This window comes from Balaenoptera ricei, chromosome 18 (assembly GCF_028023285.1).
Source record: "Balaenoptera ricei isolate mBalRic1 chromosome 18, mBalRic1.hap2, whole genome shotgun sequence".
NCBI classification, from domain to species: Eukaryota; Metazoa; Chordata; class Mammalia; order Artiodactyla; family Balaenopteridae; genus Balaenoptera; species Balaenoptera ricei.
The window spans coordinates 25,748,431-25,774,302 of NC_082656.1; the positions used below are offsets into that span (position 1 = coordinate 25,748,431).

At 42.4% G+C, this 25,872-nt stretch overlaps 1 protein-coding gene across 1 annotated transcript; it reads left to right on the forward strand.

The window, feature by feature from the left end:
* The first annotated feature begins 6,485 nt into the window (after positions 1-6,485).
* LOC132352300 (kelch repeat and BTB domain-containing protein 6) lies at positions 6,486-9,435 on the forward strand. Its single transcript, XM_059902707.1, has one exon. It carries the CDS (start codon positions 6,776-6,778, stop codon positions 8,870-8,872), a length of 2,097 nt encoding a protein of 698 aa, XP_059758690.1. The 5' UTR covers positions 6,486-6,775; the 3' UTR covers positions 8,873-9,435.
* Positions 9,436-25,872: the final 16,437 nt, after the last annotated feature.

The window sequence follows — 25,872 nt, forward strand, 5'->3', positions numbered from 1 at the left end:
CCAGGCAGTGGGGCTAAAAAAGAAAAAATTTACATATATATATACTCTTTTTGAAAGTTGCCTTTTCTCTTGACCCTTGAATAGGTCCAGTATTTGACGAAACTCATGAAAAGTGGGTGGAATCTGGCTTGCCCTGCCTCTGTTCAAGGATGCACTGTACATGTAACCCTGACTCTCAAGGAAATTGGTTTGCCATTTGCCACTGATTTTTTTTTTAAGTTAATTTCTAACTTTTTTCACTGACAAATGAAGAGAAGTATTGCACCTTTTGAAATACACAAAATGGATTGAGTATGCAATTAAAAAACATTTTTTTCCCCCATCAAAAAAAGAAAATTGTGGTTTTGCCGTTTAATTTTTTGTTGATATTGGGACCTGATGTGCTGGGTAAAGGAAAGTGCAGTAAACAGGCCTGTAGTAATGCCGCGGTGAGGAGTTGGGAGGGGAAGCCCTATTGTTCATGATTAGGTTTCAGCCTTTTAGCGAGCCTGTGCCTCTGAACTGTGAGCTTTAAGTGTGTTTTTTACTGTTTTCCTTCCCCTTAGGTGGGATAGAGTGGGCCGGAGCTGGGTATTTCCCGTCTCCCACCTGGAAGGCTATAGTTAAGTGGAGTTGGGTATTTCCCTTAGTCGGGCTCTTATAAGACCCCAGCAGATTAGGCTCTGATTAACTAGTTCCTCCTGAGGGCAGGCCTGGTAAGAGAGTGCCCTGGGGTATTTAAAAACAGGCTCCATTTTCCCTCTCCCTTTGGAAGCACGAGGGGATTTTTCTCCCATGTTTACCGTGAAAACTCTCAAGCTCCCAGAGTCGGAGGCCCCCCTTTGATTGGGTCCTCTGGAGCTTTTAACTTCAGAGTTGTCCGCCCTGAGCCTCTAGCAATTTGTCAGTTGTGTTTGGAGTCTTCCTACCTCAGCCCTGGTTCCTGCCACGATTCCTGCTCCTGCGTCTGCACTCCCGGTAAGCCAGTACTCCCTGTTGTTGCGTCTCCAGCCTTGGGAACAGCCGCGTGCCCTGTGTCCTCCCCTCTCTTACGGATCCAAGAAGAGTTGTTGATTTTTCACTCCATTCAGCTTTTTAATTGTTGTTAGGACGGAGTGGTGACTTCCACACTTCTTACATGAGAAACCGTAATTGTTTTGCTTTTTTTTTTTTTTTTTTGCGGATGGCATCTTTTTCTTTTTTGAAGTGGTCACCAGTTCTGAGCGCTCTACCAGGGACCAGAAGGGAGGGTCTGGGGGAACATCCTTCTCTCTTTTTTTTAGTTGGAGGAAGTCAGCTGCCCTCCTCCCAGCCGCGCACGCAAACGGCAGCCGGGACCCATGGAGGAATAACGCTGCTGCCTGCTCCGGGGGTGCCTGTTTTGCATTTTTTGATCGTGACACATAAAGTACATGTTGTACCCCTTGTAGTTTTGTAGTGGTATTGGTGGTTAGGAGACAGTGTAAGATCCCTTCCCCTGGGATTCAAGATAGGTCTTTTGGTGGTATCTTCTCCAGAAGAGGGAATTTCCAATTTGAAGGTCATGTAGGGTGTGTGGTGGGAAAGGAAACCTGACCTGTTGATGATAAATATGAGTGTATTTAATAAAACTTTAACAATATTTAAGGATAGATGTTATTTTTTAAAAATTTTATTGGAGTATAGTTGATTTATAATGTTGTGTTAGTTTCAGGTGTATAGCAAAGTGATTCAGTTATACGTGTACATATATTCATTCTTTTTCAGATACTTTTCCCACATAGGTTATTACAGAATATTGAGTAGAGTTCCTGTGCTGTACAGTAGGTCCTTGTTAGTTATCTGTTTTATATATAGTAGTGTGTATATGTTAGTCCCAAGCTCCTAATTTATCCCTCCCCCCACCTTTCCCCTTTGGTAACCATAAGTTTATTTTTGAAATCTGTGAGTCTGTTTCTGTTTTGTAAATAAGTTCATTTATATCATTTAAAAAAATCAGATTCCACATATGAGTGATATCATATGATATTTGTCTTTCTCTGTCTGACTTACTTCAGTGAGTATGATAATCTCCAGGTCCATGCATGTTGCTGCAAATGGCATTATTTCATCCTTTTTATGGCTAATATTCCATTGTATAGGTGTACCACATCTTCTTTAACCATTCCTCTGTCGATGGACGTTTAGGTTGCTTCCATGTCTTGGCTATTGAAAATAGTGCTGCAATGAACATTGGGGTGCAGGTATCTTTTCGAATTATGGTTTTCTCTGGATATACGCCCAGGAGTGGGATTGCTGGATCATATGATAATTCTATTTTTAGTTTTTGAAGGAACCTCCATACTGTTCCCCATAGCGGTTGTACCAATTTACATTCCCACCAACAGTGCAAGAGGGTTCCCTTTTCTCCACACCCTCTCTGGCATTTATTGTTTGTAGACTTTTTGATGATGGCCATTCTGACCAGTGTGAGGTGATACAAGGATAGATATTAGATCAAATTAGGGTCACTTAAGGTCCAGAAGAGGTAAGAAATCTTCACTGGCCTGCCAGTATTATTTCATAATACATAATTATTCATAAGGGAATAATCAGTGTTGACTGGAGGGGGAGGATCTGAGGATCACCAGGACCAAGTACAAGATTTGGGGCGGGTTGGGTGCCTCAGAGAGTATGGCTAGTTTGAATTTAAGAGCACTGTTGGCCTGCTTTATTTTTCCAGAGGATTGAGGGTGGCTAAGACAGTGAAATTTTTGTAGCAGTGGAAGTACTTGTTGAATATCCTCAATAACCTTACTGTTGAAGTTGGTTCCTCTGTCACTAGAGAGGAACAAAGGGACCCCCACGTAGGGAAAATTCTTTCTGGTACCAGCTTAGCTACAGTTGTGGCAGTAGCCTGTTTGCAGAAAAAAAAGCTTCTAACCATCCCGCAAACAAAGATATACATGTCTTTCTTTTTTTGTGTATAAAAAGGGAAAAGGGTAACGAGTAACTGAGGGGTCCAAAGGTGGAAGAAGAGGATAGAGTTTTTCAGGTTTTGAAACACAGACGTGGAAGGAGTCCCATTTCGGGGGATCTGCATTGTTTCCTTGGTCGTGGCATAGAGAGGCGAGGCGATCGTGAAAAAGCTAGGGAATCCGGCTCAGCAATAGCCACCTAATCCGAGAAACCCTCAGCGTTGTCTTGGTCTCAGGGAAGGGGTCTTTTTTTTTTTTTTTTTTTAATTTTTATTGGCGTATAGTTGTTTTACAATGTTGTGTTAGCTTCTGCTGTGCAGCAAAGTGAATCAATTATACGTATACATATATCCACTCTTTTTTAGAATTCCTTCCCATTTAGGTCACTACAGAGCTATTAAACAATAGCTAGCAACAAAACCAAACCAAGAGATGGCCCCCAAAACCAAAATCAAATCCTTACCGTGCTACCACAGACAATTGTCTGCGGCTCAAAAAGCCTCAGGACCTGGGTGGAGAAGATGGGGGCCCAGAGGTGGGCTTCTAGTTCCATTCCAGTAATGGCACCAAACTGTCAAAAACAAAAACCAAACAAGTAAGGAAACTGAGTTTATTCAGAATATTGCCATCGTGGAGAACAGTTCAGAATCAAAGGCAGGGTGAGTTTGCCTTAGACTGTTATAGGGAGGGTTTGGACAAGTTATAGGTAGAGTGGTTTACAGTTAGAATTGCTTTTGTAACTAGGGGAAGTCTTGGGCGGCTGACTAGGAAATGTGTATTTTGGTGTCTAGCTAGTTTGGGTGCACTTCTTTTTTTTTTTTTTTTTTTTTTTGCCTCACAGCTCATCTTGTGGGATCTTAGTTCCCCGGCCAGGGATCAAACCTGGGCCTAGGAGTGAGAGCACCGCGTCCTAACCACTGGACCGCCAGGGAATTTCCATGGGCACACTTCTAATCTCAGTTAATCGTTCATGAGACCAAGGACTGGGAGTTAGAGACCCTGTGTCTGGCCTTGTTGGCAGGTTCAGGCAAAAATGGAAAGGTCTGTGTTTAACCTTCTCACAGGTAAATAAGGGGATCCTCTGTGAGCCTTATGGTAGTCATGAGAAAGAGTGGACCATGACGCTTATCTAAGTCACGTGGGAGAAGGTGGTTTGCCATGGTTACCTATTTCCAATCACAAAAGGAAGGATGATCTCCAGGGAGAAACAAAAAAAAAAAGGTTGAAGGGATTTCTTAATTATCGCTGTTTGCCCTGTGGCACAGGGATTAGGTAAAGTTGAACGTTGTCAGTTTCAAGGTTAATTTTTTTCCGTTATGATCCAGTTGTTTTGGTAGCATTCGTTGAAAAGATTTGTTGCTGCCAATGCTGTGTTTCTAAAATTAGAACTTCAGTTCCTCAGTTGCATTAGCCACATTTCAAGTGTTTAAGAGCCACATGTAGCTAATGGCTACCATAATGGATAACACAGATATAGAATATTTTCGTCATCACAGAAAATGTTATTGAACAATACTGCTGTAGGCCTTACAGCACAGTGTCTAATAAATATTTTGAATTTTGTGAAAAGCAGTCGAAAGCAAATTACACTGTTAGAGGCATATATGAAAAAGTTAAAACTCAATGCCTGAGCACAATTTATTTTGAGGATTTTATAGTGAAACAATGTTGATAAATACAAATATAAAAACACTTTTGTAAAGCATACATTAGACCAGACTAATTCAAGGGATGTTTGGGCATGTATGATGCCGAACTCTTAGGATCCCGCACAGTACAAGGTCTCTTTGTTAAATATTTTTATTTAAAATTCTCCTTAGTAACTAGAATTCCAGAATCTTCAGTTAATTTGGGGATGGTAGTGAAAGGAGCTATACTGGATTAGTTATGAACATTCATATCAAGAGAATTAATGAAAATACTTCAGCACTACTTCTGGAACATGAAATATAGACTTTGTGAGACCACCAAAGCATCTATTAATATTCTTGATTTGCGTATTTGAGAAAATTCATACATACTGCTGAGACCACAGTTGAACAGCCCTGCAGATATTGCTAGATGTTTAAAATATGATCAGATCCTTCAGAATTTTTTCCCAGAGTGGCAAGTTTAAAGGCTGTACAGTGTAAAATCCAAAACACTGACAATACCAAATGCTAGGGAGGATGTGGAACAATAGGAACGCTCATTAATTGCTGATGGGAATGCAAAACAATACAGGCCACCACTTTAGAAAACATTTTGGCATTTCCTTACAAAGTTAAATATAGTATTACCATATGATCCAGCAATCACAGTCCTTGGCGTATACCAAAATGAGTTGAAAACTTATGTCCATGCAGTAACCAACACGAGTGTTTATAGCAGCTTTATTCGTAATTGCAAAAATTGAAAGCAAACAAAATGTCATTTAGCAGGGAAACGGATAAGTAAACTGGTATACGTACACAATGGAATATTACTCAATGATAACAAGAAATGACTATCAAGCCGTGAAAAGACATGGGAATCTTAACTGAATATTGCCAAGTGAAAGAAGATATATTCCAACTGCCAGACACTCTGGAAAAGGTAAAACTAGACAATAAGAAGATCAGTGTTTCCCAGGGGCTGGGGGGCAAGGAAGAGGAGGCATAAGTAGATTGAAGAGAGGATTTTTAGGACCGTGAAATGATTCTGTATATTATTGTAATGATAGGTACATGACATACATTTTTCAAAACCCATAGACCTGTACAACACAAAGAGTACACCCTAAAATAAACTACATGCTTTAATTAATGATATATCCGTGTTCATCACTTGTAACAACGGCATACACTAATGCAATATGTTGTAAACAGCGGAAACTGAGAAGGGGTGGAATATATGGGAGCTTCCTGTAGCTTTCTGTTGGATTTTCCAGTAAACCTAAAACTGATCTTAAAATCTATTTATTAAAAAAACAAAACCCCCAAAACTTAAAGGTATCTCTGCAGAAACCTGCAGGGTTTTTCCCATTTTCCTACAGGCTCATGATTTCAAATGAGAGGTTGCTACATCTTTCATAAACGTTAGAAGAAAAGGTAAAACTTATTGAACCTTTATGTTATGGGTACTACGTATAGGTATGTTATTCTACTAATCAACAAATATTTATTCAGAGCAAGTATATCCAGCCTACGCAGCTTATGCGTATATCGCCTACGTAATTTAGTTCAATCGTCACACGCTATGAAATACTACTGCTATTAACGTTTTCAAAAACAAGAGCTCTGAGAGAGAAGTCAAACAATTGATAAACAGTAGAACGGGTATCTAATCTGAATTTCACACCCAAAGTTCGAAACCATAACACCGAATAGAAGAGAATTAGCGATTTCTAACTCCGTCATCCGAAACAATGAACAGCCAACAAGTCTCGCGATGTTGTTGCGGCTACTACTACTCCCAACATGCAAAGCGGCTACCGTGCCGCAGCCCGTGCCGCAGCTGGTGCCGCAGCCTATGCCGCAGAGACCGGAGGGCCCCGGCGTGCCTCGAGGCGCGAAAGGTAACCTGGGAAGCGTAGTTCTCCTGGACGCCTACTGGTGTTGCCAGCGCGGCGGTGGCGGATCGCTCGGTTCCAGCCAGTAGGTCCTGTGAGGGCGAGCTGAGGCGGAGAAAGGGCGTGGAACTGGGAACGGGTGAGTCGGACGCGGTCTACGCGGTCGAGGGAGGCGGCACCGCAGCGTAGGGTTGACTTAAATAAATGGACCCGTGCTGCAGTCTCTCCGGAGACACCGCGGTCTTAGCGTCAGCGAGCAGAGGGTGAGGAGGCGCCAGAGCCCGGTCCTTGCATCCTTACTCGTCCTCAGCTCCCCGCCAGCATCTCCACCATGCAGTCCCGGGAAGAAGCTTCGCGCTCTCGCCGCCTCGCTAGTCCCCGCGGCGGGAAGCGGCCCAAAAGGGTTCACAAACCCACGGTTTCGGCTTTTTTCACGGGCCCGGAGGAGCTGAAGGACACGGCCCATTCCGCAGCCCTGCTGGCCCAGCTCAAGTCCTTCTACGACGCGCGGTTGCTCTGTGATGTGACCATCGAGGTGGTCACGCCTGGCAGCGGGCCTGGCACGGGCCGCCTCTTCCCCTGCAACCGTAACGTGCTGGCTGCCGCGTGTCCCTACTTCAAGAGCATGTTCACCGGCGGCATGTACGAGAGTCACCAGACGAACGTGACCATGCACGATGTGGATGCCGAGTCCTTCGAGGTGCTGGTCGATTACTGCTACACGGGTCGTGTGTCCCTGAGTGAATCCAACGTGGAGCGCCTGTACGCCGCCTCCGACATGCTGCAGCTCGAGTATGTGCGTGAAGCCTGTGCCTCCTTCCTAGCCCGCCGCCTTGACCTGGCCAACTGCACGGCCATCTTCAAGTTCGCCGACGCCTTCGGCCATCGCAAGCTGCGATCACAGGCCCAGTCCTTTATAGCCCACAACTTCAAGCAGCTCAGCCAGATGAGTTCGATTCGGGAGGAATCTCTGGCAGATTTGACCCTGGCCCAACTGCTGGCCGTCCTGCGCCTGGACAGTCTAAACATCGAGCATGAGCAGACCGTGTGCCACGTGGCGGTGCAGTGGTTGGAGGCGGCTCCCAAGGAGCGGGGTCCCAGCGCTGCAGAAGTCTTCAAGTGTGTCCGCTGGACACACTTCACCGATGAAGATCGGAATTACCTGGAGGGGCTGCTGACCAACACCATGGTGAAGAAGTACTGTCTGGACCTTGTTGAAGGGGCCCGGCAGATGCGATATGGTGACACGCTGTGCAAGTCTCTGGTGCCAAAGCCAGAGAGCAGCAGCGGTGGCGGCGGCAGCGGCAGCGGCAGCGGGGGCGTCGTTAGCAGTGTCGTTAGCGGCGCTGGCGGCGGCGGCGGCGGCTGCAGCAGCAGCTCTGTTGTATCCGTGGCAGAAAATCCACCCCAGAGGCTGGGTGTGTATGCCAAGAAGATGGTGATCTTCTTTGGACATCCCAGAGATCCCTTTCTGTGCTGTGACCCATACTCGGGGGACATTTACAAAGTGCCATCACCTTTGACCTGCCTTGCTCACACTAGGACTGTGACCACCTTAGCTGTCTGTGTCTCTCCAGACCATGACATCTATCTGGCCGCCCAGCCCAGGAAGGACCTCTGGGTGTATAAACCAGCCCAGAATAGTTGGCAGCAACTTGCTGACCGTCTGCTCTGCCGTGAGGGCATGGACGTGGCATACCTCAATGGCTACATTTACATTTTGGGTGGGCGGGACCCTATTACCGGCATTAAACTGAAGGAGGTGGAGTGCTACAGTGTCCAGAGGAACCAGTGGGCACTGGTGGCTCCACTGCCCCATTCTTTTATTTCCTTCGATCTGATGGTAATTCAGAACTATCTTTACGCTCTCAATAGTAAGCGCATGTTCTGCTTTGATCCCAGCCACAACATGTGGCTGAAGTGTGTTTCTCTGAAGCGCAATGATTTTCAGGAAGCCTGTGTCTTCAATGATGAGATCTATTGCATCTGCGACATCCCTGTCATGAAGGTCTACAATCCAGTCAGAGGAGAGTGGAGGCAGATTAATAACATTCCCTTGGTGTCAGAGACTAACAACTACCGGATTATCAATCATGGCCAAAAACTGTTGCTGATCACCTCACGCACCCCGCAGTGGAAAAAGAACCGGGTGACCGTGTATGAATATGATATTAGGGGTGACCAGTGGATTAATATAGGTACCACATTAGGCCTGTTCCAGTTTGATTCTAACTTTTTTTGCCTCTCAGCTCGCGTTTATCCTTCCTGTCTTGAACCTGGTCAGAGTTTTCTCACTGAGGAGGAAGAAGTACCCAGTGAATCGAGCACTGAGTGGGATTTAGGTGGATTCAGTGAGCTGGACTCTGAGTCAGGAAGTTCAAGTTCTTTATCTGATGATGATTTGTGGGTTCAGGTAGCCCCTCAGTGAAATGCGCAGGGTCAGCAGAGTGTGTTATAGATAAGCTGAAACACTAAGGTGTTTTTACTGCTTTGGAAAGTATCTTAAAGAGACCCTTTCGTTTTGCTGGGAAAAAAAAAAAAAAGAAAAAAAGTTGATTAATTTCAGGTTTGGTTTAGAAAGGGTATTGTTTGAAATACTAACGTAATTTAATGTTACAGAACTTAAACATTAAAAGAAATCAACCTATTTAATAATTTACTGTTCTAAAAGTCCAGTGTTGATTGTTTAGTATGTTTATGTTTGATGACAATATAAGTTAGTTGTAATCAATAGTCTTCTATTATTAAATCTTACATTCTGTCTTGTGCCACAAGTACTTCAACTTGAATTTTAATTTCTACAATAGAAAACTGATTGGATAGGAATTACTAGAGAGGGCTGGAAAGCATATATTTTCCTTCGGAACAGTGTAGTAGATTTCCAAAACTTTAAACTAGTGGGTTTTTACAAAATGTGTTCTAACAAATATAGTCTGCTAAGTTTTAGTTCAGTTTTCTCCTCTTTTGTGAAAAAAAAATACATATGTTTAATGTGACTGAATGGTGATTTCATTTGTGATAATATATAGAATGCTCATAAGCTCACTGAAAGTAAAAACAAAAAAACAGGATTCTACTGTTTGAAAAGAAATTTCAGTTTTAAATCTGTAATATAATGTGTATTTGCAAATAGTGACCAATTTTCCATATAAAAAAATTCCATTCTAGTAATGTCACCAATCATCTAAAAACCTTTAAAAAAAAAAAAAAACAAACCCAGTAACTTGCTTTGTAGGTTCATATTTTAAATCTATACTTGATACATGCTTCATTGAATCAGAGGAATAATCCTTTTTTCACTGGACATGATTGTGAAAATTTTTATCCACTGTCCTGAAAAGTTTATGTGATTCTTAAAATATTTTGGCTGTACAGTTTTGATGTTTATCTTAGAAGATTTGTCAACAAGATGTGATTATTCTTTACTGTTTTGTGAGTAATATTGGTTTTGAAAGTATGTATTAGTTAAGAACAGTATTTTATTGAAATCAGTAGTTATCGTGTCTATCAACTATAAAATCAAGTGCCAGCAAAGAATTTTCAAACTTTAAGTTGTGTATAGAACTGTTTTGTGTAGCATTGAAAAATTCTGTCAGTTTTGTAAGTCGCTAAATGTTATTATCAGCTTAAAGGTATTTTTCTATTAAAAGTTTACAGTTAAATAACATACGTGGATGATAGCATTTGGGGCCAGTAGTGAAAGTATATTTCGTCTAAAATATTTCTCTATGCAGTGGTGTACAAGGCTATTTTATTATGGTATTTGTATCTGTTCCGTGTTTCTCTATGAACCATGCTCCAGTCTTTGTTTCTGTCAGCATATGTAAGGGAAAGAAAGTCCAGAAATAGAGAATAAATCACACAAAACTTACATTGTTAAATACATGAAAACATAAGTGCTTACCTCTTGAGGGTTTATTAGATATAGTTGTTATTGATACATATACATGATAAGTGACCAGATGTTTATGGTGTATAACTTTTTCTACACACAATCAGAATTATCTCCCTGAATCTTCATTCAGTGACATGATAATTCCTCTTCTGTGTTTATTCTCTAGTGACAGCGTGCTAACATTTCTTACACCCGGGCGGAGTGCAGAGGAATGTGCTCTTTCTGGTAGGGAACTGGATTTTTTATTGAAATACCATAGGATGAAAACAGAGAGGAAGACATAAAAGGTTTTTTTTTTTTAAAGATATTTCTTAGCCATTTTGATGGGCTGTTTGAAGATTCTACAAGACATTCCTGTTCAACATTTTTAGTGAAGTAAGATGCTTGCTTATCCTACCAGTATGTGTTCCTTCAGAAGGGCAGACATGCTTTTAGTTGCCTAAGGCTCAATTTTGTTCCATTTGACATCAAGGTTGTTTTCGGCACTGTCCTTAACACAAAGCTGTTTCTCAATACGGTTATTTTTTGGCCAACTTTTTCTTCACCAGTAACTTCTTGTTGATAGCTTTTTCTTTTGTCGGGTTGAAATAGAACAGTGATGATGTCAACCAGACTATCCTTCTGCAGAATTAAGGTGTGCAACCGATGGATAAAAGACAGACAGATTCTCCAATTGTCATTTTCAACCTTTAAGTTAAAGCCTAAGCGAAATAGTAGTAATACCTTGGTTTACAAAGAGGTTTTCTTGGGAAGAATTTTGGTTTCGTGCTATATTTGTGAATTAGAGAATAGTTGTTAATCATTATTTTACGGATAAGTGATTTGTATGTGATTAGTTACAAATAAAACATACTAGAATCTAGACTTTCTGATTTTTTAATTCATTGTTTCTGTTAAATGTATAAAACCCTTGCTTGTACAGTGAATGACAACTAGCAGTGTTGAAATCCCTTCTTGACTGGAAAGTACCCTTGTCTCTGTTTTCCAATTAATCAGCACATCTTTTAATAAATACGTTTGTAGGACTGCTATTTGTAAGATTTAGAATGACGTTAATTATCTTTCGTATCTGTCCCTGTAGTCTGAAAAGCTCAAAGGACCCAAATTTTTAAAAATTCTTTTAAGTTCAAACCATAAGTGGTGTTAGGATTTCCAAAAGGGTAAAGTAGAAATATTTGTACCTGATCTTGTTGAGAATCTGGGGAACACTTTTGATCTACTCCCAAGAAAAAGGCCGGTGTCATAACATCCCTGAAATTATAAAAGTATGACTACTTCTGAAGCTCATCAGACTCAAGATAAGAGCACTTGTGACAGTCTCTCCTCCCCATACCCGTGTAAAACCTTTAACCCTTTCATCATTCTAACTAACTTTAAAGGAACATTTGTTACAGCAAATATGATAAAGCAGGGAAGTATGAGGAAGCAACCTTACTTATAGAAAATGTGACTATCAGTAGAAACCTAAAAGAATCAATGTCATTTTTAGAACCAACTAGAGGGTTCAATGTATACAAACCTAATTTTTTTTTTAATAATAATAAAAAGCAAAAGACACTGTTCACAGAAGTTGCCAAACCTCAGAGTACCATGGAAGCATAGGTTTGTGCAGAATAGGGGGAAGGGCCCCCCCCCCTCCTTTACTCTGCACCCTTTGTCATTCTTATCTGTTTCATCAAACTCTTCCATTCCTCACATCTTTAACCTTGAGGACTCAACATGGTCCAAGGCACAGGGAGAGTAGGAAACATACTGTTGTATAACATTCCATCCATATCTGAGACATTTTGTCCTAAAACAGCCTAGTCTGTGGGGAGTCACCTGTCTATACTGGAGTCACCATTTTTCATTCTCACCTCTAAAGCTAAAATTGCTGCTCAGACCCACCGTATCAATCAGGAATATTCTTCTGGGCAAACTATTCATTAATTGTAGGAAAACTAGTTTTTAAAGGGACTATGTAAATGTCAGGCAAAGTATTTCTTCCAAAACAGATATGTTTGTGCCTTGAAGAAAAAGAAGAGCCAGGACTCTGAGATAAATTAATATCACCTTAATTTAGATCATCTTAAGAAAATAGAATAGAATTTTGTTTTTGCATACTATAACTGAAAAATTCAGCCGTGGCACTCACTTCAGGTACAGCTTGATCCAGGGTCTCAATGTCTTCAGGGCTTTCTTTGTACAGAGAAGATATCATGGGGCAATGTGTTCCCTCATTTTGTGCGTTGATTAGAACATAGAGGCGGTTGTAGGTAACGGAGACCCGTAATTGTGTAAATAAGTTTCTCATACGAAATTTCTCATGTGAAAGTCCAATCTGTTAATGTTATCCCTCATCTAGAAAGTTGACTGGCGCACCCAGGCTTTTCTGTTTTCTTGTTTTGCTACCCTTGGGGTGTTGTCCCGACCCACATGGTCCAAGCTGGTTCATCCTTGTGTCCACATTCCAGCCATTAAAAGGGGAGGAAGGGGGAGGGGAGGGCATGACCCTTCCCTGTGAGGGAAGTCGTGAGCATTGCTTCAGTTGCATGACATTGGCCAGATCTTAACTACATGGACGTACGTACCTAGCAGCAAGAGTGCCTAGGAGAGGTAGTCTTTGTTCTGGGTCAACATGTATCTAGTTAAACTTCAAGCGTTCCTTCTTATGGAATGAGGGGAAAGGCTATTAGGTTAAACAGCAGTCTCTATCACACCATCTGTCAGGCCAGGTTTTGTCACATGGCGGCCAGAGTGATAACACCATCCCAGGAGTCACTGCAGTCAATGCAAGATGGCTAGGCCTCCTACCCCAGAAACACTCAGAGCTCCCTGGGCTCCCGCTGCCGCTCTGTACAGAAAAGGCAAGGGCACTTCATCTTGTTTTGATTAAATAAAGCCTCCTAGGCTCAGTGTGTACTGGTACCCTACATCATGAGCCAAAGTCTCATATTGGCATTATATTGTAGAATGTTCCAACTTCCTAAAAGGAAGGAAAAGAGTACTGAAAAATGGCTCTGTGTAATCAATGGCAGTATTAATTATCTTAAACAGCAAACGTTGCTTCTAATTAAAATGTGAGATATCAATTATAGAGTAATGATGAAAACTGGACATTTCTTAGAGCAAAATAGGCTATTTAGCAACATTGTAGCGTTTTCTGTGCCTGGATCATCTTTGCAGTGCTGTGTGAATATAAGCTACTCCTCTCCCCCTCTGTTGAAGCCCAGACCAATTAACCACAATAGTCTATTCAAAACTTAGTTTCTTGCTGAATTATTATACTGATTTCAGGTTAATCATAGTTCGTGCAATATACACATATAGTGTCACTTTTTGTGTTTGTGAAAACTTCAAAACAGCTGCCAGAGAACATTTTGAGTAATTGCTTCGGTCAAGTATATAACTTTTATCATCATAATTTTCATTACAAATAGCCATACTTATTTTAAAAACACTCAAACAACCCTGATTTTCACATGGAATCCTAACACCTGACCGCAAGTGAAGAGTAAGTAATACTTCTGTTAGTAGTTGTATTTCTATTAGTACATGAATGAAGAGTATGACTCCATTCTCTATTTCACTTCATGTCTAAAGACAAGATTTTTGATATATGCTGTGACTGGGTTCTTCTCCGTATTCTGTACTAGATACTGCTTGTTTAGTCTCCCAGTCCCATTACTTTCCTGTACGGCCTCCTCACATGCTGGCATTATTCCATGTATTGATTTGTTTACTCTTTATTATACGTCTCCTGAACTAAAATGTGCACTCTTCATGGAGGAACCACGTCTATCTTTTCCATAGCTCCTAACATAGTGCCGGGCACCTCATCCGCATTCCATGAATGTTTGTTGAACAAAGAAAGAAATGTATTTCGTGCTTGTTTGCATTTATATGAGAAACACTTGCATTCAGAGCTCTCATCTTTTTGTCAATTTTCCAGCTATGAGGGAGAGCTATTATTAAACCCTTTTGTCTGGTTGTCATAGCAACCCACTGGCCTCCAGAGCTACAGGTTATTTCTGATGGGCATATTCTCCTAGACAACCAAACACGCAGTGTTTTCAATTATGGAGTAATGATGCTATTATAAATCACATTTCTGACACTATATATTTCTCTATCTTTTATAAAGATGGCAGAGAATTAGAACGGAAACAAATCTGTTCAAATCAACAAAGGCAAGGGGAAATAAAGCAGTATGACTCACATCTCTCCTCTCAACCCTTTCATATTTCCTCCAAGTTCTCCACCTTTCCATAAGCACCTGTGAATTCACTTGGGTTTTCTGACCAAGTTGTTAAGGAAGTTTTGAAAGTTAATTGCTACAAGACAAACTCTAAAAAAGCTCTGTTACAGCTTAAATCGTTTCTTTTTCTCCTCCTTGTTTCTTCCTTCCTTCCTCCCTTCCCTCCCTCCCTTCCTTCCTTCCTTCCTTCCTTCCTTCCTTCCTTCCTTTTCGGCCACGCTGCGCCTTGCTGATCTTAGTTCCCCACCAGGGATCGAACCTGTTTCCCCCTGCAGTGGAAGCACGAAGTTCTAACCACTGAACCCCAGGGAATTCCCAGTCCTTGCTTGTTTCTTAAATTTCATGTTAAATTAGCAAATGATAATAGCCTTGCAAAAATTGAGATTTGCTCTGAAAAGTTTCAAAATGAGGTCTTTCCCAACCTCGTTCTTCCTTCCATTCATATTTTAGTGGCAAGAATTGAGAAGAGTTTTATTAAACTGGGTTAGTCATCATAGAAAACTCATTATCAGTTCAATAAAACAGGGTTTTTCTGGCCCGTTCAACAAGCCATGACTGTAGTTTTTAAAAGGCAGAGTCTTCTTTTTTTTTTTTTTTTTGGCTGCGTGGCTTGTGGGATCTTAGTTCCCTGACCAGAGATGGAACCCACGCCCTCATCAGTGGAGAGTGCAGAGTCCTAAACACTGGACTGCCAGGGAATTCCCAGCAGAGTCTATTTTCTAATGATGGATACCTTAATGGGATTTTACATGTATGTTATGCTGTATTTTCTCTTCTGTAGGTTTTGGTCACATGCAGTAGGGAGAGTCAGGCACCACCTAGTTCCAAGTAGATCCTATGAAACATACTTCACTGCACCCTTTCTCTGTGCAGTTCTAATGCTTTTGTCATACATACAGTTGTAATACCCATCAGTAAACTGTCCCATAACTTTATTTAAAAGAAGTGATACTGCATTTAGCTTACCTACTGGGCTTTGACATTATAAAAGCAGTAACACTTTAGTACATGCAACCATCTTCAACAAATGGCATACAATGGGGATACTGTCAGGAAGACAAAGAGAAAGATAAGGAGGAATGGTATCCTCTGTAGTGTCAAGATTGCAGATTTGGGTACCTGAACACCTGGGGTATTTTGATTAACATATTTTTAAGAACTTCATTTTAGTCTTCTAGAAATCTCCATGCACTGTTACTCTTTTAAATAAGCTCTGAATCCTACACATTAGCTGAGATGTCAAAACTTTGAGACAGCTAAACCTGGATATCTGCCTATTGTAAAAATTGAAAATGGCCCAGTGGAAGGGAAGAATTCTCCAGGGCAGGATCAGATGTCCAGCCACACAGATCTTGCAATAATTCTTGACAAAATCACCAATTCCCAAGTCTAGTTCTCTTCTTTAGAAGTTAGGGTATTCAATAATTACTGCACCTTGATTTGGTTGGATTTGGGTACTGAATCAGATTAACCAAACTATCAAGAAACAAATATACAAAATCCGTAATATTGATACATCAAATTACAAATAGAAAATAAAGCTGTTGCATTCAGGAGGGAGCCCCAGTGCCCAATTTCTCCCTTGGGAGAGAAGAGTTTGGACCATCTATCAAGTGCCACAAGTTCGAAGGGTGCCACCCAAGGGCCTGCATCCCAAATCACATAGCTTGGGGAGCCTTGGGGAACCAACCAGCCAGCCTTGTCATTTGCAAGTCCTCCAGGACCACATTAAAAAAAGGAGTGATTTCAAATGGGTACTCAAGTACTTCCATGGCTATTCCCCTCCCCGGGCTCAGCACAGAGGGAACAGGCAAAAACACCCCTCCTCTAGTTTCTCCCTGAAAGGAGCTTTACTGCATACTTTCCCAGCTACTGCCTGAAGGTCCAGCTTCTAATCAGCTTGTGTATGGATGCTGACTGGGGTTCTCCCAGGAGACTGAAGGAGCCCTGGGCAGTCCCCCTGCTTGCTCTCTAAAGCTCGCTCCAACAATACAAACAAGTCTCCAGCTTCTCTCTGGAAGGAGCTTGTCCACACATCCAGCACCCCAACTTATCTGGCTGCCACCTGAAGGACTGGCTCCGAAGTCACCTTGCTCTGGAAGCCAGCAGGGCCCAGTTTTCACAACTACCCTGGAGCCCCATTAAACCAAGGGGCAGTTTGATACAGAAATGTCAGCAGGCTCAACACAGAGGGAACAGACAAAAATGCAAGGCGCTCAGTTTCTCCCCAGAAGGTGTTTGCATAATTTTCCAGCTTCTGCCCAAGGTTTGGGCTTTGAATTAGCGCACACCTGAGAGCTGACAAGGCATATAATTAGTCATCATGTGAGGGTCTGAACGGGCATGTGCCTTCTCCTTCCTGTGCCTTCTCCCCGCCCAGCTCACCCCAGCCATAAAGCCGAGTCTCCAGATACTCTGTGAAAAGAGTTTGTCCACATGTCTAGCAGCCTACCTTCTATGGCTACAAGCTGAGGGACTGGTCCTAAATCTCCTAGCTCTGGATGATGATGGGGCCCAGCATTTATGAGTCCCCTGAGACCACAGAGAACAAAGAGGCATTTTTATATGGTTGCACAAGTGTTCCCAGCAGTGATTCCCTCTGGCTCAGCACAGAGTGAATAGGCTCAAATACCCAGCTCCTGGTTTCCCTTTGATAGGGGCTGGACTGTAGAGCTAACATCCTGCCTTTCCCAGTTGCTGCCTGAAGGTCAGGCTTCCAATTAGCCTGCACTGGGGACCTGAAGGGACAAGCAATTAGTAGTCCTTTGGGAGCCTGAACATGTGTGTGGGCATTTCCCATGCCTTTGGAGCAATAATGGGTCTTGGCACGCCCTAATCTGCTAGAAGCCACCAAGAATAAGGACTGTGAGTTGGATAAGCACAAAAGTTTGAGAGACGGGACTTCCCTGGTGGCGCAGTGGTTAAGAATCCGCCTGCCGGGCTTCCCTGGTGGCGCAGTGGTTGAGAGCCTGCCTGCCAATGCAGGGGACACGGGTTCGAGCCCTGGTCTGGGAAGATCCCACATGCCGCAGAGCGGCTGGGCCCCTGAGCCACAGTTACTGAGCCTGCGCGTCTGGAGCCTGTGCTCCGCAACAAGAGAGGCCGCGATAGTGAGAGGCCCGCGCACCGCGATGAAGAGTGGCCCCCACTTGCCGCAACTAGAGAAAGCCCTCGCACAGAAACGAAGACCCAACACAGCCATAAATAAATAAATAAAAATAAATAGACATGAAGAATCCGCCTGCCAATGCAGGGGACACGGGTTCGAGCCCTGGTCCCAGGAGATCCCACATGCCGCGGAGCAACTAAGCCCCTGCGCCACAACTACTGAGCCCGTGCGTCCTAGAGCCCGTGCTCCGCAACAAGAGAAGCCACCGCAATGAGAAGCCCATGCACCACAACGAAGACCCAACGCAGCCAAAAATAAATAAATAAATTAAAAAAAAAAAAAAAGTTTGAGAGGCAATCAGGAGCTCAAGCCATGCCGAATGGCAAGATTCATCTCCAACACAAGGCTACTGTTTCTAAACTGGGAGAGAGGGAATTCCCTGGCAGTCCAGTGGTTAGGACTCCGTGCTTCCACTGCTCGGGGTCTGGGTTCAATCCCTGGTCGGGGAACTAAGATCCCACAAGCTGAGCGACCAAAAAAAAAAAAAAAAAAGACTGGGAGAGGCGGCTGTTTTATCTGATGCACAGAAACCAACATAGAGAGTCAAAGAAAATTAAGAAACAGAGGAATATTTTCCAAGCAAAAGAACCTGATAAAACCCCAGAAAAAAGACCTTAATGAAATGAAGATAATGACTTACCTGATAAAGTGCTCAGAGTAATGGTAATAAAAATGCTCACAAGGTCAGAACAATGCATGAACAAAGCGAGAATGTCAACAAAGAGAAAATGTAAGATACTGTCTTATACTTAAAAATATTTTGATAACTATATTTTAAAACAATTGATTTTGTATGTAATCCTATGTATTTTAATAGTTTTATTGAGATATAATTCACATACCATATAATTCCCCTACTTATAGCATATAATTTAATAGTTTTTGTATATTCAGAGTTGTGCAACCATCATTACAATTAAACATTTTTTTTCATCACTTTAAAAAGAAACCCTGTATCCATTAGCAGTCACTTCCCATTTGCCCTCAACTTCACCCCCTTCTCCAAGACCTAGGCAACCAATAATCTATCTTCTGTCTCTATGGACATTTCATACAAATGAAATCATGTCATACAAAACGTGGTCTTTCGTGTCTGGCTCCTTTTACTTAGCACAGTGGTTTCAAGGTTCACCCATGCTGTGGCGTGTATCAGTACTTCATTCCTTTTTATGGCCTGATGATATGCCGTTATATATGCCATTATTTGGATGTACCATATTTTGTTATACACTCTCAATTGATGGACATTAGGGCTTTTTCCACTTTTTGGCTATTATGAATCATGCTGCTATGAACATTCACCTACAAGTTTTTGTGTGGACATATACTTTCAGTTCTCTTGGGCATATATGTTTACCTTTTTGAGAAAGTGCCAGACTTTTCCAAAGCTGCTGCATCATTTTGCAATCCTTTCAGCAATGTAAGAAGGTTCCAATTTCTCCACATTAACAATTGTTATTTTTCTGTCTTTTTTATTATAGCCATCCTAGTAGGTATGAAGTACATTCTCATTGTGGTTTTGATTTGCATTTCCCTGGTATCAAACGGCTAATGATGTTGAACATTTTTCCATGTGCTTCTTGACCAAATGTATATCCTGTTTAGAGAAATGTCTTCTCAGATGTATTGCTCATTTTTCAATTGGGTTGTCTTTTTATTAAGTTGTAAGTGTTCTTAGTATATTCTGGATACTACTGCCTTATCAGATATATGATTTGCACATATTTTATTGCATTCTATGTGTTATAGGCTGAGTTGTGTTCTCCTCACAATTCATATGTTGAAGCCCTAATCCCCCAGTGCCTCATTTTGTGTCTGTATTTGAGGATAGGGCCTTCATGGAGGTAATTAAGTTAAAATGAGACCCACACCCAGGATGGACCCTAATGCAATCTGACTGGTGTCCTTATAAAAAGAGTTGATTAGGACACACACAAAAACACCAGGGATGCGTGTGCACGTAGGAAAGTCCATGTGAGGATACATTGCAATGGTGGCAATGGTGGCAAGCCAAGGGGAGAGGCCTCAGAAGAAACCAAACTTGCTGGCACTTGGACCTCTAGCCTCCAGAATTGTGAGAAAATACATTTCTGTTGTCTAGGCCATCCTTGCTGTGGTATTTTGTTATGGCAGCCTTCCAAACTAATATAGATTTTGATACTGGAACTGAGGTGCTGCTATTTTAAATACTTAAAAATGTAGAAGTGGCTTTGGAACTGGGTAATGGGTAGAGGCTGGAAGAATTTTGAGTGCATGTTAGAAAAAGCCTAGGTTGCCTCGAGGAAACTATTGAGGAAACTATTGGTAGAAATATGGCTGTTAAAGTTGCTTCTGGTGAGACTAATGCCGAAAACTCAGTCTCTGTACACCGGTGCCCAATTGAATCTTGGAGACAGAGTTTTGGGTGAAGTAGAAAAGAAGAGCTTTATTGCTTTGCCAGGCAAAGGAGGACACAGCAGGCTTCTGCCCTTGAAAACTGTGTGTCCCCACCCAGGAGGATTTGATGAGGAGTTTTTTGGTTTTTTTAAAAAATTTATTTATTTTTTATTTTTGGCTGCGTGTGTCTTCGTTGCTGTGTGCGGGCTTTTCTCTAGTTGCGGTGAGTGGGCACTACTCTTCGTTGCGGTGCGCGGGCTTCTCATTGTGGTGGCTTCTCTTTGTTGCAGAGCACGGGCTCTAGGCACATGGGCTCTAGGTGCGCGGGCTTCAGTAGTTGTGGCTCGCAGGTTGAGTAGTTGTGGCACGCGGGCTTTAGAGTGCAAGCTCAGTAGTTGTGGCGCACGGGCTTAGTTGCTCCGCAGCATGTGGGATCTTCCCGGACCAGGGATCGAACCCGTGTCCCCTGCATTGGCAGGCGGATTCTTAACCACTGCACCACCAGGGAAGTCCTGGTGAGGAGTTTTATAGCAGTGATTCAAGGGTGGGGTTGATAAAACTAGGGTGTGTGCAGGGCCTGCAGTCCTTTAATCTGGTCTCAGGTAATCTTTTTTTTTTTTATTTTTTAAATTTATTATTTATTTATTATTTTTATTTTTGGCTGTGTTGGGTCTTCGTTTCTGTGCGAGGGCTTTCTCCAGTTGCGGCGAGTGGGGGCCACTCTTCATCGCGGTGCGCGGGCCTCTCACTATCGCGGCCTCTCTTGTTGCGGAGCAGAGGCTCCAGACGCTCAGGCTCAGTAGTTGTGGCTCACGGGCCCAGTTGCTCTGCGGCATGTGGGATCTTCCCAGACCAGGGCTCGAACCCGTGTCCCCTGCATTGGCAGGCAGATTCTCAACCACTGCGCCACCAGGGAAGCCCTCAGGTAATCCTTTGATGGGCTTCTCTGGTTGCTTTAATCTGGCCTCAGGTGGTCTTCTCTGGAATGAAGAATGCTGACATCTTCCATTTGTTGGGGATTTTAGTTCTATGAAGGGCTTAAAGACATTGTTATGTGTATCCCTTGAGGTGGGAACCAGGACCCTGTCCCAAGGCTGCACTCTTGTTTCTTGACTGCTTCTCCCTTGTCTCTGCATCCCCTCCCTTCCCTGATTAGCAACTGTTTGAATCTGCCTTTTGGGACTCAGGGAAGGTCATGGAGGCTGGAGTCTGTTCCCTACAAACGAGGAACGGGGGACACAGAAAGGCTTCCCCAGTAGCCCCACAGGGTGCTGCTCGGTTTCAAGACCTCAGATGGAAATAAGGAACGTGTTACTGGACATTGGAGGAAAGCTGATCCTTGTTATAAAGTGGTAAAGAACTTAGCTGAATCATGTTCTAGTGTTTTGTGGAAGGTAGAACTTTGAGTGATGAACTTGGATGTTTAGCTGAGGAGATTTCTAAGCCAAGGATTCAAGGTGTGACTTAGCTTTTCCTTGTTGCTTGTAGTAAAATGTGAGAGGAGAGAAACTGAAGAAGGAAATGTTAAGCAAAAAGAAACCAGAAAGTGAAGATTTGGAAAGTTCTCAGCCTATCCTTATTGCAAAAAAATGAGAAAGCATGTTCCAGAGAGAACATCAAGGGTATAGCAGAACAATCACTTGATAAAGAGATTATGGATGTGAGTCCTGGATCTAATCAGCCATTTCAGCAGAGGCCAGGAAAGGGACAAAACAGAGGAAGGCTATTGAACTTCTGGGATTCGACAGAGGGGATGACAGAGCTGTTCTCTGTGAACATGCCTTATCTTTCAAGAAAAGGGAAGAATGACCCTGAGGGTGATTCTGAGACTGGGAGGGCTGCCACTCCCACAGGGTCCCTGAGTTTCAGCAGCACAGGCTGCCCAGGGCCTCAGGGCTGGAGCTGCTCCCTGGAGCCTGCGGGGGGGGGGGGGGGGGGGGTCTTGGGGGGGAGGGCCACTACCTCAGTGGGCCTGAGGTCAGAGTATCAAGCCAAAGGATATTATTCTTGAGCTTTAAAATCAGGGAATTTTTCCTGCTAAGTTTTGGGCTTGCTTGGGACCCATGACCCCTTTCTTCTTTCCAATTTCTTCCTCTTGAACTAGGAATGTCCACTGTATGCTTGTCCCACCATTGTATTTTGGAAGCAGATAATTTGCTTTTACAGGTTCACAGCTTAAGAGGGATTTTTGCCTCAGAATGAATCAAACCTCAAGTCTCTCCCACACTTGATTTACTTATTTATTTTTAAATATTTATTTATTAATTTATTTTTAGCTGCGTTGGGTCTTTGTTGCTGTGCGTGGGCTTTCTCTAGTTGCAGCGAGCGGGGGCTACTCTTCGTTGCGGTGCGCGGGCTTCTCATTGCGGTGGCTTCTCTTGTTGTGGAGCATGGGCTCTGGGCGCGTGGGCTTCAGTAGTTGTGGCACTCAGGCTCAGTAGTTGTGGCTCGCGGGCTCTAGAGCGCAGGCTCAGTAGTTGCAGCGCACGGGCTTAGCTGCTCCACGGCATGTGGGATCTTCCCGGACCAGGGCTCGGACCCACGTCCCCTGCATTGGCAGGAGGATTCTTAACCCCTGCACCACCAGGGACGTCCTCCACACTTGATTTAGATTATACTTAGCTGAAACTTGGGACTTCAAGCGGATGCCAGAATGGGTTAAGACTTTTGAGCTGTTGGGATGGGGATGAGTGTATTTTGCATGTGGGACATACATGAATTTGGGGGTCCAGATGGTAAACTGTTATGGACTGAATAGCGTCCCCCTAAAATGTATATTTGAAAGCTTAATCCCCAGTACCTCAGAATGTGACTGTATTTGGAAATAGGGCCTTGAAAGAGGAAATTCAGTTAAAAAGATTGGATTAGGGCCTCCTAATCCAATCTGACTAGTGTCTTTATAATATAAGGAGATCAGGACACGCAAAGAAACAGCAGAGATGCACATGCACAAGGAAAGACCAGGTGAGGATACAGAGAGAAGGCAGCCATCTGCAAGCCAAGGAGACAGGCCCCAGAAAAAACCAAACCTGCTGGCACCTCGATCCCAAACCTTGAGAAAGTTAATTTCTGTTTTTGAGGCCATCCTGGCTGGGGTGTTTTGTTATGGCAGCCCCAGAAAACTAGTACATCATGGGTTATCTTTTCACTTTCTTCTTTTTATTTTTTTCTTTTTTGGCCTCACAGTGTGGCAGGCAGGATCCTAGTTCCCCGACCAGGGATTGAACCCGCACCCTGCATTGGGAGTGCGGAGTCTTAACCACTGGACTGCCAGGGAAGTGCCTCTCTTGATAGTGTCCCTTGAAGCACAAAAGGTTTTAATTTTTCTGAAGCTCAATCTATTTTTTCTTTCTTGTGCTTTTGGCATTATGTCTAAGAAGGGAAAGCCCTATCCTTAGGTCGTAAAGATTTATTCCTACATTTTCTTCTCCAAAAGTTTTATAGCTTTACATTTAGGTTTCTGATCCATTTTTTAAAAATTTTATTTTATTGAAGTATAGGTGATTTACAATGTTGTGTTAATTTCTGCTGTATGGCAAAGTGATTGTTATAAATATATATATATTCGTTTTCATATTCTTTCCCATTATGGTTTATCACAGGATACTGAATATAGTTCCCTGTGCTATGTAGTAGGACTTTGTTGTTTATCCATTCTATACATAATCGTTTGCATTTGCTAATCCCAGACTCCCAAGCCCTCCCTCCCCCTTCCCCCTCCCCCTTGGCAAAAAGTCTGTTCTCTATGTCTGTGAGTCTGTTTCTGTTTCATAGATAAGTTCATTTGTGTCATATTTTAGATTCCACATTTAAGTGATATATGATATTTGTCTTTCTCTTTCTGACCTACTTCACTTAGTATGATAATCTCTAGGTCCATCCATGTAGCTGCAAATGGCATTTATTTCATTCTTTTTTATGGCTGAGTAGTATTTCATTGTGTGTGTGTGTGTGTATTGCATTGTGTATGTATATTATATATATATATAATATTTCATTGTGTGTGTGTGTGTATATACATACATACATACATACATACCACATCTTCTTTATCCATTCCTCTGTTGATGGACATTTAGGTTGTTTCCATGTCTTGGCTATTGTGAATAGTGCTGCTATGAAGATAGGGGAGCGTGTATCTTTTTGAATTATAGTTTTGTCTCAATATATGCCCAGGAGTGGGGTTGCTTTATATGATCCATTTTGAATTAATTTTTGTGTATGGTATTATAAAGGGGTCAACTTCATTCTTTTTGCATGGGGATATTGAATTATTCCAGGACCACTTGTTGAAAAGACTATTCTTTCCCCCATTGAATGGGCTTGGCACCCTTGTTAAAATTCAAATGACCATAAAAGTAAAGGTTTATTTCTGGAGTCTCAATTCTATTTCAGTAATTTATGTGTCTACCTTTTGCCAGCACCACACTGTCTTAGTCCTGATTTCTGTAGCTTTGTGGTAAGCCTGGAAATCAGGAAGTGTGAGTCCTCTAATTTTGTTCTTCTATTTCAAGACTGTTTTGGCTATTTGTAATTCCTTGCATTTCCATATGAATTTTAGGATCAGCTAAGGATTTTGATAATGATTGTGTTGCATCTAGGTCAATTTGTTGAATATTTCTATCTTAACACCATTAAGTATTCCAATTTGTGAACATGGGCTATCCTTCACTTATTTAGATATTCTTCAGTTTCTTTCAGCAGTGATTTGTAGTTTTCAGAGTATGTATTTTGCACTTATTTTCTTGAACTTATTCCTAAGTATTTTATTCTTTTTGATGTGGTTATGAATGGAATTATGTTAATTTCTTTTTTTAGTGTAATCCTATGTATTTTATTTCTGGCATTTATTTATTTATTTATTTAGGCCACGCCACACAGCTTGCAGGGATCTTAATTCCCCGGCCAGGGATTGAACCCGTGCCTCCTGCAGTGGAAACGTGGAGTCCTAACCATTGGACCTCCAGGGAATTCCCTTTATTTCAGGCATTTAAACAGTTCTTCTGAGATGGGATCTATAGAGTTCACCAGACCATCAAATGTGTTCAAAGGAAAAAAAATAAAATAAAAAGCCCTACTCTGCGTTGTAGCCAATGATCTTTATAAAACACAAATCTGACCACGTCTCTTCACTGATTAAAACTTGTAATTGACTGCCCATGACCTCAGACAAAAGTCCAGTTTCCTTAACGTAGCTTGTAAGGTCCTGTATACATTGTCACTGCTTGCCTGCCTTTCTGGCCTGTCTCTGTACCTCTCCTCAACCTCATACTTTGTGCTCTGATCTTAGTAAACTACTCTTAGATCCTTGAAAACACCCTTCTTCTTCTCCCTCGCCAAGACCTTTGCATGTGCTCATCCCTCATCCTGTAACCCTTTTCTCTGCAACTCATGGCCTCACCAATGTCGACTCACTCTTCAGTTCTCAGGTTAGACATACTTACTCCAGGAAGCCTTCCTTGACCCTGACATCTGGGCTGGGGCTTCTCCAATGAGCTCCCCCAGTCTCTAGTGCTTCCACTGACAATCTGTGTGTGTTAGAACTTGCCTGTCTGCTTATCTGTACCCTCACCGGATTGTAATCTTAATAAGAGCAGACATTCTGTCTTTTCCCTCTGTTTTCTCCTGTACTCTGCTGGCAGGAACAGAACTTGGTCTGGAAAGTCATTTCTAACTCTGATGTGTTTTATTATCCTCAAGTTTTTGTAATTTCCTCATTTCTATATATAATACCAAGGTTTCCCCACATTC

Excerpts from the sequence above, each read along its gene's own strand:
- LOC132352300 (XM_059902707.1), top strand. The coding sequence starts at position 6,776 with ATGCAGTCCCGGGAAGAAGCTTCGCGCTCTCGCCGCCTCGCTAGTCCC.